Genomic DNA, 19828 nt, shown 5'->3' on the forward strand with positions numbered 1-19828 from the left:
TGTGCCCTTGGGCTGGAGGTTTAGCCTCAGTATGATCACTCTGAGGGAAGGAAGGAGAAGGAGAAGGAGAGGAGAGATATGTGGCGTGACAGAGATGCTGAATGATAAAATAAGAAAATGTCTTTCCTCTGAAGACTGTTTGACATGTCACATAAGTGTGAAAATGAATTTATTATGGCCGAATTCCATTTTAAAACAGAGCCACCCTTAATGTTGCACCACTGCAACCAAAGTGAGTGTTTTCGGTGAGATATAACAAAGTTACAGCAAAGAGTGTGAGAACACACACACACACACACACACACACACACACACACACACACTGGTATCCTCTCAGGATTCAGCCAACCAGTGATGACTTGAGCTGTAGAGTTTATCATCTGTCACTGTTTAAGGTCAGACACCGAATGAGATTCCAAAAAAACACACGAGACAAATACCAGCTGACAGGGTCACCCCTCAACAGCAGGCCAGCCCTGACATTTGTGCATGTTTGTGTGTGTGACTTGAGATATTTCTTCACTCACTTGAACAGTCTGCTGCCATCTGCACTGTCCTCATCTGCTGACCTTTGGGCTCTTTGTTTTTGCAGTTTGCAAAACTGTTGGAGATCAAAAAGACTTTTCCGAGCTTTTCACTTTTGTCTTTTATGGGGCAGGAAGTAATTTCTGCTGTCTTTGCAATAAGTGGGGAATTTAATTGAAAACCAAACTGTGGTTGTAATTTAAACTCGGTGTCCTTCAGCCTCGGGGAGCTGCTGCAGCTGTAAGACAAGCTATTATTCTGAATTTCCTCAGACAAGACGTCCTTCTACTTGTGCCGCTCTGTCCCTCCCACCTTCAACCTCTCTCCTCTGCGTCTACCTTCACCTTATCGTCCTTTTCTGTTGCCTTCCTCAGCCCCGCTCCAACTTTCCCCCAGCCCATCGGCCCTCCAGTCCAGCAGGACCATGATGCTCAGCAGCTCCGTGGAGGTGCCCAGCCCGGGCGGGATGAGCGGCCTTAGCGGGCTGAGTGCGGCGGCCCGGAACGTGGTGCGCTCCTCCAGCATCTCGGGGGCCATGTACAACCTGGAGAAGAGTCCCGGCAGCGGGGGCCCGGACTCCACTTCACTGGCTGGCAACAAGAAGCGGCGCTCCAGTCTGGGTGCCAAGATGGTGGCCATCGTGGGGTTGTCGCAGTGGAGCAAGAGCACGCAGCAGCTCAACCAGCAAGGTCAGTTTACAGTTTGATTTTATACACACACTTCTTTCTATCTTTCCTTTACATGACTCTTGAGCCACATTTCTTTCATTCAGTTCTCTCAATCCCAGACATTTTTTCTTCTTTTTCCATTCACATCATTTCAGCTAGACCAGTGCGACTTCCAACTCCTTTTGTCCATCTCACCTTCCTTTCTTCTCTCCTTCCCCTCTTCTGATTCTTCTTCTGATTCTTCCACTGTTTTCCTCCTTCTTTGTCCTTTTTCCCTTCTGCCCACCCTCTATGATTAAAGTGTCAATCTGTATTTTTGATTTGGCTTAAGATGCAAAGCTGCAAACTGTAATATTTTTTAATATTATATATTACATTTTTAATAAGTAAGACTTTTAGTCACCTGTGCCCCCTTGGCCTGGCTTTAACATTTAAAAATATTCCACATGCCTTTAAAATTATTAAATGCTTTCCCGCTGCAGTTGAATTGTCAAACGGATGCTAACACAGGTCTAACAGAACAGTGATTGTTTTAGTGCACGCTCAATAACATTAGCATAATCCACTCCAAAGAGTATTTGGTGGCGCGCTGCCTCTGTTATAATAATATCTTATTCAACAAGCTCTCACTGGCTTTACCTTTTGTGGTGTTTTGGTGTTATCATTGTAATGAGCCCTTTTTAAAAAGCCTGCAACATTACAGTGAGCATTCTGTGGAAGCGGCTTGCAGCAGTAGCAGCCAGCGTGCTCAGTGGCTGTATGGCAATGATAGGGACGCTACAGTCTTATATGTGTCCTGTGGGGTATAATTACAGATATTGTGCAGCTGCGAACACAAACACTCTCACTCCTGGTGGGAAACGGGAAAAACATGTCACATGCCGGTGCTTGGTAAAGGCAGAAAGGGGATGCAACTCATTTCAGCGCAACTCAATGCTTTCTTCACTCCTCTGTCTGTCGATAACAAACGCCTTTTCATCTCCCAACATCCTCTTAGCACGTTCTGTTTCTCCTTCCAGTACATTGAACTGTAACCTTTGCAGAACAGCGTCAGCATGTGTCTGTGGCTGCTCGCTTTGTGCTTGTACAGTATGTGTGTGTGAACGTTCAGTCTTATAACGAGATCTGAGGGTTCTTGATTTCCGCTTTGTGTAGCAGGCCGGGTACCTTTAGAGTTTTCTGTACCAATATCAAAATGATAGTGTACATTATACATTTCCTTCCTTTCAAAAATGAAATTCTGTGATGTTAAACTGAATATCTTTTTGTTTGAGAGTGTTGGTCAGGAAAAAAAAGATATTTGAGGAGGTTTTCACTATTTTCTGATATTTTCTAGATTAAAGACAACAAGAGAAAACAATCATCAGATTAATCGCTGATGGAAATAATGGCTAGCACTAGCACTAAATCACAGCTAGAAAAATGTCAAGGGTGACACAATAAAGCTCAAGACTTATTTTATGATTGTCAATGTAAAGAAAGTAAAGAACGACGCGTCCCGGCGACATTATATTATTGAACAAAACACTATAATTACGGCAGTCTGTAAAAGTGAAGTCAAACATTCAAAAAAGAAATTATAAAATTATGACTCAACATCAATATTAATGGTGTCTTAACAGAATCTGAAGACAGTGTAATATTTCTAACAAAGTTATGACTGAGATTAGAAAAATTCTTATCAAAAGATAAATAAATTAGAATTTGAATCAGGCGAAACATTCAATGCAAATTTTTTACAAATGGACAGTTTTTGCTTGTGTCCTTCCTGGCAGCCAAAACAGTGCTGTCCTCTCCTTAATGATCTCCTCTCAGAGCTTTTGTCCTGTGGTACACTTCTTAAGCGGTCTGTGATTTCATTAAGTAAAAGACCAGTCAGGTTTGTTCTTCTCGCTGACTCTCTTAAATGGGAGCTGTGAACTTGATGGGTGAACGCACGAGAAGTGAGAAGACAAGAGACCATTTTTGAGGAGAGTGCAAATGAAAGCGTGATGCTAAAAAAAAAAAAAAAGTTGGAAAAAAGAAATGTGTGAATTGATTTCATACATGTTCTCACGCCAGCTCTCACATGGTCACCATATGGCTAACGTACAGAGGAACACACACACTGTCATTCACATGCACACACACACACTCACATAAATCCTGTATCATTATGGTGTATCATTACTTGTTTTTGGCACCCATCAGATTGAGACGGCTGTTGCTCCTGTATTCAGTGCACACACACACACACACACACACACACACACACACACACGCGTGCACACACACACGCGTGCACACACACACACACACTGCGCACTCATGCACAGCTGACACTTGTCTGACGCAGAGAGAGAGCTGTCGATATTTTCACCACAGGGGCTTTCATGTCTCTGCGTTCGCGGTGATGAGGAGAGCACAATAGAGGGGAAAGTGTGGATTAGGAGGCTAGGAGGGGCTGAGGATGTAGAGGAGAGGAAGGGGAGACGAGGGGTGTGTCTAAATTTAGATGTTCTCAGCTGCCAGAGGAACACATCGCGCCTGGAACAAAATCACAGTATTGCGCGTTGCTTCTTCCTCTTCCATCCATACCGCGTCTCTCCTTACTGTAACTGCATCATCTTCAGCTCCTGCAGTGGCGGTTTCTTGCTGTGTTGGCCACAACAGGTTTTGAGAGGTATTTCCAAAACATACCTCATACATGAGATAGACCTTAGTATCAGGTATAAGCCAGACGTGACTGGTCCACACTAAATACCAAAATGTCTACTTCTCTGTTCATTTGTTGCATTGAGCTCATTTTGATGCCTTAAGCTACTGCTCTTACTCATGTCCTGGATGTGCTTCACTATAAAGGTATTTTAATGCTTAGGGCAGTGCTCGGCCTTTATTGAGACACTTTGAGGTTAGCTAAGGGGACCAGTGATTGTCTCACTGTAGTGCATTTTTTCCACTTTTTGTCAGAAGGTCATTTTGAATGCAGTAACATGGTTTTATTCAATGAAGTTCAGTGAAGAACAGCTGCTCCCAAATGATGACGGGATGGTATATCTTCAATATCATCAAACTTTTAGCTGTAGGAATAAAAAGCACTACAGAGGAGCCATGGTATGTTCTGGTTACTAGCGTTTTAAACAGATGTTAAATTTGGGAAAAAATGGCATTGATATTGGATCTGTACTTCTCATTGGTAGAGTTTAGGGATTGTTATCAGTATCAGGGGAGAAAAAGTGGGATTGGTGCATCGCTACTTGAAACACTCTCAGGTATGCTCAAATTTTTTTTTATCACAATCCAGGTATTTTACGTGAATAGTTTTAGTAAAATCTATGCTGCAGCCCTGCAAGGAATTGGCCGTTATATAACAATATGACACAACTCTCTAAGCTTCAGGCTGGAAACCTGTTCCTGGAGACAAACAAGGCTGTTTACTCAATGACCCACTCAGGCAGAAATAGGTTATCCTAATCTGTTGTTTTTCCCTACCTCATAATTCACACCAGCTAGAGGCAAAAATAGGTGCATATAATTATTTGGGTGACCCAGCCAGACGGATTGAGCGACAGGCAAACATTCCCTCCTCGCCTGGTCAAGTTCGATTAGGGTCCCTCACTCCGTTCCTTTCTGGCGATCATTAACAGCCCAATCTAGTCAACTGCTCCATGTTCCCAGTGACACATGCATCGATTGTCTGATTGCGGGGGGGGGTCGGCCCAGGTGTCGGCCCCCTGCTTCGCTCAGTTGGTCACCTAACAGCCGATAAGCCACAGGTTGAGTCGGTCCCCAGAGAAGAGGGAACATGTGAGGGAAGTAATTTGTACTCTGGATGCAGAATTAGGAAAAGTAAATGGATCGCATTCTGCAAAACAAAAGACCAACTGTTTATGTGTCTTGGGGTCAATGATTAATTGATTGACACCTGATATCATTGAATAACTTACATGTTGTGTTGATGGCAAAGTGCACCTAAAAGCACACACAGGAAAATCTATTAACTGCCTTTGCTCTGTTTTTTTAGTCATTGTTTTAAAGTAGCAGCACCCTTTTTATGACTTTTAAGGTCAGATCATAAGCATTCCTCTATCTGGTGACCAAACATCTGCCTATATTGCTTATTTTTCCACTTTAAATAAGATTTACAGTGGACTAATAAATGGGAACACAGAAAGTGACTGAACAAACACCGAGGTGATAGAGACACACACAAAAAAAGACAAAGTGAACGTAGACAGTGGGGGTATATGTCAGCATCTCACCATGAAAGAGCTATTAGGAGGTAATGTGGTTACGCTGCTGTTATTGTGTCAGAGTTTCTGCAGGGTCTGCTCTAGCTGCCCTCAATCCTGCAATTGCAGTCAATTTACGACTATCAGCAGAATCCACCCCGGTAAGCTCTTACGCAAGCAAGGAAGTGTTTTCGCAGACTTGTCCGAGCAAGAATTGCATGTTATTTTCAAAATAACATAATTTCCAGCGACATTTTGAAACTGCAGAATAAGGCAAGTGTTGCATCCTCTGGAAAATAGAGAAATTGCGGTTTTCTGTTTCATAATGTCGCTGTTCCCCTCCTCAGATGTTGATAAAGTTCTTAAACTTTCGGCAGTTTCGGGGTGATCCCCATCCAGTGATCTGACCTTTTACAGTAGTCACCATTAGGGGTGTGCCAAACATTCACAATATTTGTAGAAAATTTAGAATGAAAACCAACTATTACTCCTCTTGTAAGGCACAAGGATACAGTGAGCTCCTGCTGTCATTCCTTGGCAACATGTTGAGCCTTCCACCTCGAGTTAAGTTCATCTTGGCTGTCTCGCTCTTCACAATTCTGCGCCAGCTCAGACACCTGAATGCAGAGAGTAAATATGTAAATGTCTGAAGTGATTGACACAGCATTCTGCACGTGTCAACTGGCCACAAATCACAGCTGAATATCTTCACAAGTTTTAGATGGAGCAGGACAAGGACATTTTTGAAGTCTGCAGATTCGTCGACATTTTCAGACGGCAGCTGAGACCTTTGACGGTTCTTGGTGTTAATATGCCCGCCATTTGATTGTGCCCTCTGGTGTTTCCAAACAAAACAGAATCTCAATATGTTCACTTTTTATAGCATTATATTGTGCCACATCTGTAGTCCTGACTTGTCTGCACTTGTGTGCCAAAGATAACTATGTGAGTGAAAATTTTAAAGTTTGATTACAGCATGAAAGACAGGGGATGTAGGTTAGAGACAAAAACCCCATGAACACTAACAGAATTACAGGTAACATAGGAGATGAGGTTAGATAAATTCCTTCCACGATGTACAGTACACTTCATAAAAGTGGTGTTGTTGTATAAGGTGTGCTTCCATTTTTAGATTCTATGTCTTTGACACTATTTCCATGTGTTCCTACAGATGTGGTGTATGTTTTTCTTGAAATATGTATCTCAGTTTTCCTCGTGTTATTCCATTCATAGCCCCGACTCCCACTGTGTTATTGTCTCATTATTCTGGGTTTTGTAACAGGCAAGTGTTGCGGATGGCATTTTGGTTCTGTCTGTGTTCTGTGTATTACCTTCTATTATTAGTATCACACAGAAGTGCGTGCGCACACACGCGCACACACACACACACACACACACACACACACACACACACAAACCCAAACGGTTTCCCAGGTTTAATGGGTGAGTCACTCCTCTGCTGAACACAGTCTTATCTTTTGAGCAGGTTTATCCATGACTGTGAAAACAGAGCCAGCAGAGCGGCTCCCAGTACACTGTCAGTCTGCACAGAGGGACGCGGCTTGCAGAGAAACAAGCGCCACTGATGAGATGCAGTGCACCAGGAGAGTTAGATTAAAGGAAACCAGGCGTGGATGTGTGTCTGTTTTGTGTGTGGTGTTTTTGGTGAGTGTCCCAGTGAAAGGCTTCAGCACCGAGCCACCCTCTAGTTTATATATATGTGCGTGTGTGCGTGTGTGTGTGTGTGTGTGTGTGTTTGGCTGGTGCACATTCACACTCAATCACCTCACTATTTTCTGCTCCATTTAGCTCTCTCAACCCACTCGACACCCCTCCTCTTCTTTTCTCAGCTTCACTTTTCAATTCCTTTAAATATTCTTCATATACAGTAAATCTCCCTGAGTTTATTTCTGTGGTTCTGCAGAAATTGTTGGAAGTACACCAGAGACGCAGAAAAGAAACAGAGACAGAGGAAAGGAAAAATGCCTGAGACTGGAAGAGAATACTTGTTAGTTTGCTTATTAAATTGATTCCAACTTTATTCTGAGACCAATAGCAACCGCATTTCTGGGTGTACTGTTGTCTGACAAATAACTCTGAGCTTGCTGACGGTTTCCAGCTCCAACCAGGGAGTGAAGATATGTGAAAGGGCTTTTACCATTGTCATGTTAAGAAACTCCTTTTCCCATACCTCTGACTCAACTTCTTTTTTATATTTCAATAAGATAACACACATTTCATTTACCTGAGTATGAAAATGATTTAATACCAGGGCACAAGAGAATCTATGAAACTTTTAGATCATTGTTGTGCATGTTTCGCTGACAGCTAATTTAGCCTGTGCTACATTTGCTAAGTTCAAAGCGTGCAGGGTTGTGATATTAGCCGGTTCCTGCTTGTTTGGTTCAGTAGCCAATGTTTTTGGTACTTTCATAGAACATTTTGATTAATGAAACAGTTGTCAGCTACTGTTTACAAGTGTACCATTACGTAAGTGTGCCAAAGACAATCTAATTTTGCGAATAAATCTGTTCGCCAGTTAGCGTTATACTGAAAAACTGCCCCCATAGTTTGTGTTATTCTTCTGTACATGTCAGCATCAGTGCTGATGCTGTGTAAAACAGGGCAATGTTTGGCTAAAGCTCTGCTTTGATGAGTTTGCCTGAACTACAGTGTACATAAAAGGTCTTTGTAGTTTCCTGAGGACTTGCAATGCGAACATTTTGCTCCCCCACATTGAAATAGCTCTGCAGTACAGGCTGATGTGATGCAGATGGGAGATAGCTATGGATAACATTTCAGAAACAGTCTCTGTTTCTGTTCCAAAATAAGTAAAATGCACTGATATCAGTTCTAGACACAAACTGTTCTCTAAGCACTGTTATGCCATGTATGAGCAGATTGTCTCTGTAGTCACTGTCACTTATGTAACACTAGAAATATATACTGTAGCTGAAAATCTCCCTCTCTGATTATAGTAAGCTTTATTTTGTACTCCAGCTTCTTTTCTCCCTTATTATTGTGCCTCATTTTTGTTGGCTCAGGATGTTGCTGTATCTTAACAATCCTTTTCACAGCAGTCTGTGATATGTAAGCACGTGGCAGTGATCAGGAAGTGAAAGAAATCCAACACTAACACAGTGAAAGGTCTCAGACTGGTATGTCCACTGGTTAATAACAGTTGGCCTCTTACGCGTCTTCTAGCCTGTGTCACAGTGGACCAGAGTATAGACCTGGCATTTTAGTACTCAGGGTGTTTTCGGGGTGACTCACTCATGCCCTACTTCTAGCTCTGTTTCTGAGTCACAGCTAGGAAGCACACTTTAGGAATTTTGGCAGACATTTTGGAAAGCTTACGGTGATCACATCCTTCGAGGGAAAATTCACCCCTGAAGAGAAATTCTTACATATCAAGACAAGCTCAGAAAAAGCTTGTGAACAAAGTGAGCAATAGTGGGTAAAAAGTTATGAGCCGTCAGAGTCGTAACAATGGGAGTTGTTGAGTCCCCGGCCCTTTCATAATAATAGCTATTTCACAGGATGACTGCACATGATAACTATTCATATTCACAGTGACTAATTGAAAAATCGTCCTTGTGTCTTTTGAGTTGCTATTTCAGGTGAGACCGCTGCTCTGTTGCCTCCCTCACCCCACCTCCTGCTCCACCACCTCATATTGAGTCCCTGGCTCTCCTGACACGCACAAACTGAAACCTTACTCGTGTCTCTAAAAGCTTTCTCTCCCCCACTGGTGCTTTTAGAGGCTACCAAACACCGGCTAAGCTGACTGGTGATCACTTTCTCTCCCCTCGCTGTTTCTCATCCCTCCACTTGCCCATACTCCCCTGTTGCCCGCTTTGTGTTTCCTCCAGCTTGCTGACATCTTAATTTTCCATCTCCTTTTTCTCTCCTCCCTTCATCTGCATCCTTCTTGCTCTCACTTTCACTCAGAACGTCTATCATGTTTTCTCAATCTCGCCCACCGGCTCCTCCGTGGTCCATGCTCTATTCTTAGCCAGACAGATTGGTGAACCATTCAGCTGTGAATCTGTCTTTTTTTGTACCTGTGTACCTTCTACTGTGTGTGTAAGAATGTGTGTGTGCACCTTGCTCCTGCATGTAAAACATTGCCTTTCAACCAAGTGTGAACTTACCCTAAGAATAGTTCACACTTGGTTGTAAAGTGTACCTGCAATCTTATGCCATTTTATCTGTTAAGTGTCGCAAAATAATTTGAAAATATGTTTATTTGCTGAGAGTTGCATAAGACTATAGGGCTCCAGTGGCAATGAGACCCAATGCAAATTTTACACAGTGGGTTGTGGGAAAATAAGAAGCAGGTTCAGAATTGTAGAAATTATTTTCTTTTATGTGGGCGTCAATGATACATGGTCTTGAAATAAGCACTTGGTTTATTAAGAATAAGCACCACGTGAACAGGTGGGACACTTAGCAAGAACAGCCTCTGCTATGAACGAGACTAAACCTGGGCTCACTGGCGTTGCCATGGATACACATATAAGTTATGGAGGCGAATAATGACCAAACAACCATTTGGCCAAATGATCAACTAACATCAAATCAAAGCGTTTGTGTAAATGCAGAGGAGGAGAACCTAATTTTCTTATGTTATTTACAGGTATGCATATCTTTACTAGTACAAGTAAAGTAAAATGTTCACCACTGGATGGGAAAAGACACAAAATCAATGGAACTCCATTGTGAGAGCAGGAGTGGTCTGAATGTCAGTGGGTGCGGACATGAGTGGAATTTGAAAAAACAGTCCAACTCAGGGCGAACAGGACTAATGTCTGTATGTAGATATGTAGCTACCGCCAGTAGCAGTTAGCTTAGCTTAGCACAAAGACTGGAAACGGGGGAAAACGGCTAGCCTGGGTCTGTCCAGTACCAATGTGATCAACAAGTTCCAGCGCGTTAGGGCACTTGCATGTACAAGCAGCTTTATCATGCTTAGAGTGCATAGTCTGTGTAAAAGGAGTGGACGTGAAAAGTGAAGCCAATGCTGAAGTGCCTTAAACGTGCATTCTTTCTAACGTCCAACAGGGGGCGACTCTGCTGGTTGCAAAAGGAAGTCTGAATGAATGGAAGACTATGAGAAAATGAGCCTGCTTCTCACTTGATTTATTACCTCACTAAATACTTTCCCAACGGGTTTATGGTCTCAATCGCTAGTTTTAAGTATTCTTTAATTCAGCATGATGCTCTTTTAGTAAATTATGGTCCCATTTAGAGGAAAATGGACGATAAAGCAGGGTATGCTCTCGGGCGGGACTCCATTGTGACTGACGAACGTTACTTCTGGTTCCAAAGATGGCAAGGGCCATGAAACCAATATGGCGACGCTTGCAAAGTGAAACTCAAAGCTTCAAAACGGGTGACGTCACAGTGGCTACGTCCACTTCTTATACACACTCTGTGTTAGAGTGTTGAGGCTTCAGCATTGCCCATTTAGTTTATTTATTTCTCATACATTCCGGAGGCTTTTGTTCGATCTGGCATCCCGCACTGATACAGTAAGAGCGCTCAGACTTAGCAACCCTGGATGGAAATGAGCAAGAGCACTTATGGGCACCCCAGCAAGGCTTAAACAGGCAGTAAAATGTCATTGAGCGCAAAAGTGTGTGAGGTGAGTCATTATGTTGTGTGTGTTTGCTGTATAAACGTCTGTGTGTAAAAGACCTGTAATCACAGTGTCATTACCACTCCTCTCGACATTGAGTGCTGTAAACACACTTTCACTCTACGTACACAAGCCTGCTGCCATCTGCCGTCTGGTACTGTGAAAGAAAAGGTGGACTGGAGAGCTGCTTTTGGTGCAGAGGAGCAACACACACACACACACACACACACACACACACACACAGCCAACAGTTCCTTCTCAGCCAATGTGAACATACAGGTTGTTTTCTAAATCTGTGCCATGGCACGGGGAGGCTGCTGCTGCACTGCAGGAAACATCGACTAAGAGATTTTGTTTAGCTGTGAGACTCAAAATGTCATTTTCTCTTAAATCAGACAGCACAAAGCTGCCAAGATGGTGAGATAATTTCCCTTCTGCTCAATGTAAGTCGAGTTGTCTGGGGAGTTTTCATGACCTGCGTGTAATTTTCTTCATGCAAAATGAAATCGGCTTCATTATTCTGCTGCTTTGAGTGAAAATACTGTTACTGTGACATTGTTACTTGAAAAAGAGTTCAATTAGATCAGAAGGAAATGAAAATATCTTGTCTTCCACTGGCAGGATTTTGATTTTAAGACTTAAACAAAACATTTTGCTGAGGTTAACAATTTCTTTGCAGTGTGCAAGCTTTTGTTCTGTTCTCTCTACATCTCACTACGTATGTTAGTGGAGCATTATGTTCAGTGCAACCGATGGTTTTGGGAAACATTTGAAAATTGTCATCTGTTTCATCTCTTCTGCATCTTCCCTATAAACCATTCAGGCCCGTCGGCCACAGAGCTATCAGGAGGAAATTACATCTGAATTAGGTTACTCTTTTCCTGACTGTAATTAATTGTCATTAGACGGGAGCCCGTGTGGCATATTAACTCCCTGACAGACATCCTGCCATACATGAAGGTTGTAGATTTGAAGAAATCATTTCCTATGCAACATGGTGCTGAAGAAGGCTAATCGCCTTTGTAATGTCCATTCCCTGGCTTATGTCCCTGTCTGAGCTGTTAATGTGACACACTGACAGTGCAAACACAAACACAAAGACAACACGGGAGATTAGTTTTGCTTAACGCCCATGCATTATCATTAAAGAGAGAGTAACACTTATTGCTTACCAGGCAACACTTAACTCCCTGCCACATTTATTTGTTTTTGCATGCTCTGTTAGAGTTAAATTACTGTCTTAGAAAAGTGGAGCGGCTGGCAGCATCTCATAAATGGTTGAACTACAAAGACAAAACACACACAGCAGCTGGGGAAAAAAAGCAGCTGCACACAGGCATAAATACAACCAAAGACACACATGATAAGATTCACAAGTTATTGTTATTAGCCTTACAGATTACATTTTCTTGCAGAGTGTGAGATGAGAAGGTTTATTGATCTAATTATTGAGCCTGGCTGGTAGTTGGATTTTATAACCCACGGGAGAGAGAGAGGCTAACTGTGTCCCCTTGTTTCCAGTAAACTAAGCTCAGTGTAGCCTTCTGTCTCCAGCTACACCCTAAAAAACAAAACACAAAAACTACACAACTAAAAAAGTTGACCTGCTCAGGACTGAGTGGGTGTAGTTTGGACAGAGTTGTTTGTCCTCTACCACACAACCGACCCAACTGTCATCACATTTGAATTCAAATATTGCTAAATCCTGATTTGAGCACTTAACTCTGTGACATCAGTTTTTCTAATTAAGCCACGCCCACATCAAACCAGTGACAGAAGCACAGAAAAAGCAGAAATACAGAAATCTGTCATGTAAAACAACAAAAACTTTTAAAACTTTGGTATGAAGTTGTCTGTTAATGGAGGATCCCATCAGCCATAGTAAAATGCTAATTGAGAAAATACATTTTTGGGGCCTTTAAATGTTCTACAAGCTGGACTGGAGGCATAACTTTGTTTTGGTGCTATGAATGAGTCTCCTCGGGCTGATGTAGTGCCTTTGAGCAAAACTCTGAAACAAACAATGCTGCTGCTTTTTCACACCAGTATGATTAGAGGGTTGATGTATGTTTCAACCAGGGATGTCCTGAAGGGTAAAACCAATGAACTCTGCATAGTGTTTAATGTCATTTGTTTAAACTTCCTTGAAAGTACTATGAATCTCAAGCTTTGTAAGATAATCACACTTTAGCATCTAGCTTCATACTGTGTTAACCACTGAATCACTGCCTATAATCTTATGTAACTGTGTTATATATGAAAATAGCTCTGAATCACAGATTATATATATATAATCTCTTACTGAAGAGTCTACCTCGAATCTTCCTTTTGTCCAAATTTAGCAGGGGTCCAGCAGTAAAGATACCACAACAGATCTTCTGTCTCCAACACCCATGCTTGGTTACTGTTGCTATGCATGGCGGATCGTTGCCGTCACTGGTGCATCCAATAGGCATGTCGACGCAGCCAGGGAGTCTAAAAACAGCATTCTATATTACAGCATATAATGAGAAAGGCTTCATCAGTGTTCTCTCCAAATGTCAGAGCAGCTTTAATGATCCTCTGAGCACACACGCACACATGCACGCACACACACACACACACACACACACACACACACACACACACACACACACAGGGGCTATATATCATGTGTGCATGCAGTAACAGTGTATGGCTCTTTTTTGCATTGTTGGCGTTTCCAGTGATCCCACCTTTCTTTATTTCCCTCCCTGCTATTAATTCTCTCCACTGAAGCTGTTAATTCTTTCCATTTCTGTCTTTCCAGTCATCTTAATCATCTTCCCTGTGACTTGATCCTGCATTATCATGATTATCAAACGTGGCTTGCATAAGTAGCTTCAACGTACGCCTTGGTTTTTGCACACACAAACAAAGTTTTGAGTGCGCGACTGCTCCCAGTGCTGCACTTTTCCATGAGTGTGTCTTCGGGGATGAGGTATTACTCATAGCGAAGCCAACAGGAGACAGTTTTAACATCCTTGTAGCACACAAAGACCCAGAACCCCTCTCCTAGAGCACGGTAAAGCACAACAGCTTATGTAATTTTAGCTGCTCAAACAACATATATGTCATGACTACCTAAGGATGTGTGTATATTGGACGTTACCACTGTGTAACAAAGTTAGTTCAACAGAGGGAGACGAGAACATGCTAAACAATTTAGATGGGATGGACCAGGAAAAGAGCTAATAGTTGTGTGATAAAGATGGACAGTGACCAAAAAAAGGGGGGGAACTACCAGAAAAAGAGAAAATCAAATTTGGAAATGCAGATAAAGTATATACAACAAAGGAATCGGCTCATAGGAAAAGTGGAGCAAGGATGAGAAGAGAGGCGCCAAGCAAACAAAGAGCTGGAGATAAAGAGCAGCAATGAAAAGAAAGAAAGAAAGAAGTGCACTGGGGGATGAGATTTAAAGACGGAGGGAGAGAGACAGAAGTGGTGGCTGATTAAAGAGTGAGACTCATGGAGAGGACAACGCGAGCGGAGAAAGACACACAGAGAGAGGGGAAAGGCTTATGAGCGAACACGCCGGCCGGGGCTCTTGGTGCAATGCAGACGGCATTGCCATGGAAACGAATGGAGGGAAAGCGCAGACGAGGAGGAGGGGATTAAATAGGAAGGAAGAGATCACTGCTGTTGGGAGGCGGCTGTTGTGATGAGAGAGGAGGGGCCGGGCGACAAATGAGTAACAAGTGTGGATATGAAGTTAAATGAATAGCTACTTGATCGTTCAGAGCCGGGGCTACAGTGGAGATGTCCCACTTGTGTGTGTGTGAACTCACTCCTTAGTGGGTTTTTTTTGACACATTTGCCAACATTACAGACACATTTGACTATCATTATACTTAGATTGTGCACATTTGTAACCTAAATATGTTTAGATAACAATATCAAACACTGTGTTGCTGAGCAGCAGGCCTGTATGGGTCAGTTTGGAGCAAAGCACAGACAGTTCAGGTGACTGTTGCAGTGATGATGCTGGTCATGTGTTTTAGTCCAAAGTGCAGGAGTTTCAGTGAAATGTTGCCATGATAGATTAATTAAAAAAAAAAAAAAAAGAAGTGATGGGGGATGAGCCTGTCGCCATGGCGCCAGTTGTCTCAGGTGGCATTGTCTGGGTCCAGATCCGAGGGCGGGGGTTGTCATGGCAGCAGGAATACATGGCGTTTGTCTGGGTGTGATGCTGCAAACACACACACACACACACACACACACACACTTTCTCTCTCTCTCTCTCTCTCTGTCTCTCTCTCTCTCACACACACACACTGTCTGTTGGAAATATTCTTGACTGCAGGATTATAAATAGAAGGCAGCAGAAGGCAGCACCCCTCTCCTCATCTCCACCACCCATGGGACCCCATCATTCTCATCTTCCTCTCCACCCATTTCTCCTCAACACATCTCCTTGTCCTCTCTCTTCTGTTTAACTCCTCATCTGCCCTCCTAAGCCTTCTCTCCTCTTCTTATATCTCCTCCTTTTAGCCCCCCAAAGTCTTACCAAGTGGCTTTGTTTGCTATCTGTTTATCTCCATAGTGATGGTGATGATGCGGGGTGTCTGTGGTTGTCATGGCGATGAGATGTGCACAGTGAGGATGCTTAATGAGCTTGAAGTTGCTCAAGCTAATGAAGTGGTGCGGCTTTACCTGGGTGTTCGCTTAACTGGCAACAACAAGCAACTGCTTGTTAAAAGTCTCCTTTGGTGACTTCACTGCACCCTTCAGCTATCTGGCCTCCTATAGAGGAGAGATGTACGAGTTTCTACAGCAACTGCAGCTGCAGTCATAATGAGCTGCATGGATGCTGCACTGAAACAGAGGAAAAACAGACAAAGTCAATTTGTTCCTTGCGTTTCTGATTTGTTAACCAGTGATTTACCTCTACCTTGAAGGGAGAAACTTAGAGAAGTCTGTGAACGCTGTAAGACTTTTTCAAGAATTTAAATCCCTGCTGAAGGATTTTTAAAAATGTGCAACCTAGAAAGCCCCTGTCAAAGGGAAGTCCCAGAAATCAGACTTTGTAGTCATCTTTATAAAACAAGCTTTGCTGACATGACGACTCACAGCAGCTTTGTCATCCTCTTGTTATCCTCCTGACTGAAGCGTCACACTGTAGCCCAGACTGCTTCACGTGCAGACGCCGTGTGTTCGGAGCGTAAATGTTGCACGGAGGTGTGAATGTACAGACGCTAGTGCTGTCTGCTGTCAGCATGATGTTTGTGTGTGAATATGTGCTCGTGTCTCTTTAGATTATTGTGTTAAGTATGAGCTTTTATTTTGCTCTGCTGTTTACAGATGTGGACTTCCCTACTACTGCCATCTTTTAGTTTTTAATGTTTTAATATAAACTAAATACAAATGACAGTTAGCATCTTCCTGTAGTATACATAATCAGTGTGTGCAGACCCATACATAAATGTAATCGATGACTCCTATGTGATAAGTTCTTGAATATTTGGTCTATAAATTGTCAGGAGATAGTATAGGTGTATTAGTGTGTGTTTTTGCAGGTCTGTATAAAGTCCTCTGAACTCCACTGGTGAGACGCTTTGCCTTTTTGGACCCTGAGAATGAGGAAAAGGTCGTAGTAACAGAAGGGTTGTCTGCTAAAACTGCATGAGTGTGCAGCCTGACATGTTATACCCTGCGCCCAAATCAATTCGCCTGCGCCCTGCTACTCTGAGCTCAGCATGTCAAGTCACACAGAGATACAGTGTCATTACAGGGGATGATGCTCTGAAAGCTTCTTCTAGGGTTAGCAGCTCTACAGCTCACTGCTGTTCTCATAGCGTCAGCAGAGCTGCTGTAAAGCCTAAACCCCCCCCCCATACACACAGACAGACACACACACACACACACCCTCAGCTCAGTGTCTTTCTGCCCCGCCGCTCACAACATTCCTTAAGATGACAATTTGTGCATGTTTCTACCTCACAAGTCAGGCTCAGGACCCCGCTAAAAGCTTATTGCCCCCTACTCACAGCAGCCATTATAAAACAGGCCTCGTGTGTTTGAAATGGTCTGTAGTAATACCTGCGAAGTGGAGAGATTTTCCAATAGTGCAGGGACGTCTCAGTGGAAATTAGGTGAGATTGCCTTCTTGCCTGAGTGAACTTGCTTCAAAATAAATAGTGGTGAGACGGGTGTTCTCAAGGCCAACAGGAATTTATCCGTCTTTCTAGGGAGTCGTTTTAAAAAAGCAAACATTGTGGATATTTCTTGTACAGGCCATCTCACAGACATGAAAAAGTTCAACAGAAACATCCATACTCTGCCTGTTTTGTTTGTTTTTTTTAATAAACATGGTAGCTGAGAGACCTCATATAAATCTCTTGAGAGGAAACATTAAGATATGTAGTGGTACAGATCTTCTCATAACACCTATTGGCGCCGAAATGTACAGCCAGCGTGTAGGTGCTGGTGCTGTGTAATCCCTGACTGCTTTGTCAGACAGCTCTACGACTTCCTCTGATTGCTCTACGCGGTGGGTTATCAGGCAGAAATAGGGCGACTCAACGCAAGAGCTGTGACCTCTGTGTTTTTCAGACGGTGGGACAAAGAAGCTTCGCAGCACCATCCGGCGGAGCACGGAGACCGGCATCGCCGTGGAGATGAGGAACCGAGTGACACGGCAGGGCAGCAAGGACTCAACCGACGGCAGCACCAACTCAAACAGCTCGGATGGAACGTGAGTATCCCATCAGCAGTCTGTCCATCCGTCCATCCATCCATCTACATCTACAGTGTTCATCCTGTATTGTTTTGTTTCCTCTCTCTCAGGTTTGTCTTCCCTACCACTCGCCTGGGGCCTGAGAGCCAGTTCAGTGACTTTCTGGATGGACTAGGCCCCGCTCAGATTGTAGGCCGGCAAACATTAGCTACACCCCCCATGGGTAAGACAAGAGTGAAGACCAACAATGCCTTTTTCCCCCCTTATTTGAATCCATCTAATATTGTTTGATTCTTTCTGAGATTTTACGAGATTCTTTGCGCTCATGTTGGAACATCAATACAGCAAAACAGCATATCATCACAGTCCACTTAAATTCATTAGCAACCGGACAATCATAGGAAATTAAAGCTGTGATTTGAGAATATAAGGTGACTGAAGATCAGCCATATACCAGCATACAAACCAAATGTTGGTATATGGCACAGCAGCATCTAAAAATACTGCACAATACTAGTGTATTCACTCAGCACGGATGAAGTTATTCTTGCATGAGGTATGAATCTTTCATGCAAAAGCCACTGCTTGTGAAGAACAACTAAGTATGGTGCCGAGCTCCACCATTCCTGTGTTGTGAAGACAGACTCACGGCTCTGTGTCGCCCTCTGCAGTTAGACTCTGGCCATTGCAATCACAAGGAGCCAAAGCTTTGCAGTGTTTAGAGATTTTGGATCTGATTGTATAGATTTCTACTGGATTGTTTGACATGATGTGTTTCTTTCTTCTGTAGGGGATGTCCACGTAGGCATGGTAGACAGAGGAGGGCAGCTGGAGGTGGAGGTCAATCAGGCCAGAGGGTTGACCCCTAAACCAGGCTCCAAGAACATACCAGGTACCCTGAACCTACTACAGCGTTAAAAACTATTCACTTAGCTCCTTTTTGTCATTCTGTGTGCCCATGTTGGCCCAAGGTGACTGTGTTGTGTTTTGTTGCTTGGCCTGCAGCGACCTACGTGAAGGTGTATGTGCTGGAGAATGGCGTGTGCTTGGCCAAGAAGAAAACCAAAGTAGTGAAGAAGACTCTGGACCCCACCTACCAGCAGGCTCTGTTGTTTGATGAGAGTCCTCAGGGCAAAGTCCTACAGGTTTGAGATTTCTTAACTTTCTTCCTTTTTCAGTCATTTTGATTTTTATTGGGAGTCAAAATATGTTTTCTTGACTGTTAAAAGATCTTCCAGTGCCGCTGAAAGAATTTTAAGTCTACTAAAGATTATGATTGAATATACAACAATCATAGCTAAATAATATCTTAAGGTATTATTAATTATTAAGAGTTTGTGACTAAATCCCGTATGTGTAAGTGAGTGACATCTTTCTTTTCTAAATGAGCTCCATTCACTTCAAATCAGTGAGAAAAGCACAGACAAATGATCAGAAATACAGAAATCTGTCATGTGAAATAAACAAAACTGTGGCAAAAAGTATTGTGTTTGTGTAGGATGCTATTACTCATATGAAGCTGATAAAAGGCCTTTAGAATATGCGGAAATGCATATTGTCATGTAATCTGTTTAAAGCACTGACGACATATACTCATAGCTTAGTGTGATAATGTATAATGTATAACTTAATCCCATGTCACCTCCAGGTAATAGTGTGGGGGGATTACGGGCGTATGGACCACAAGTGCTTCATGGGAATGGCCCAGATCCTCCTGGAGGACTTGGACCTGTCGGCCACGGTCAGTGGCTGGTACAAGCTGTTCCCTACCTCCTCTCTGGCAGATCCCAGCATCGGACCGCTCACCAGACGCCTCTCCCAGTCCTCCCTGGAGAGCGCCACCAGCCCCTCGTGCACCTAGACACCCAGTAGACACCCACATGCACAGGCACAGGCTGAGTCACACAGACATGGACACACGTACTGTATATACACAACGACTGTATTTGAAGTGCAAGACAGGTAGGCACACACACACACACACGTGCATCGGTGCAGGACACATTTGACATATAGGTGCAAATATACCCAATCTCATCCACACAAATACACTGACGCGCTGCCATATCCTTTACAGGACATCAGA

The 19828-nt window shown here is 43.2% G+C and overlaps 1 protein-coding gene across 1 annotated transcript; it reads left to right on the forward strand.

The window, feature by feature from the left end:
• The first annotated feature begins 949 nt into the window (after nt 1-949).
• On the forward strand, nt 950-19603 carry rims3 (regulating synaptic membrane exocytosis 3). The gene is made up of 6 exons (XM_070847024.1): nt 950-1214; nt 17619-17760; nt 17853-17965; nt 18533-18634; nt 18748-18887; nt 19391-19603. Exons 1-6 carry the CDS (start codon nt 950-952, stop codon nt 19601-19603), a joined length of 975 nt encoding a protein of 324 aa, XP_070703125.1.
• The last annotated feature ends 225 nt before the right edge of the window (nt 19604-19828 follow it).

Source organism: Pempheris klunzingeri, chromosome 16 (assembly GCF_042242105.1).
Source record: "Pempheris klunzingeri isolate RE-2024b chromosome 16, fPemKlu1.hap1, whole genome shotgun sequence".
Classification (NCBI taxonomy): domain Eukaryota; kingdom Metazoa; phylum Chordata; class Actinopteri; order Acropomatiformes; family Pempheridae; genus Pempheris; species Pempheris klunzingeri.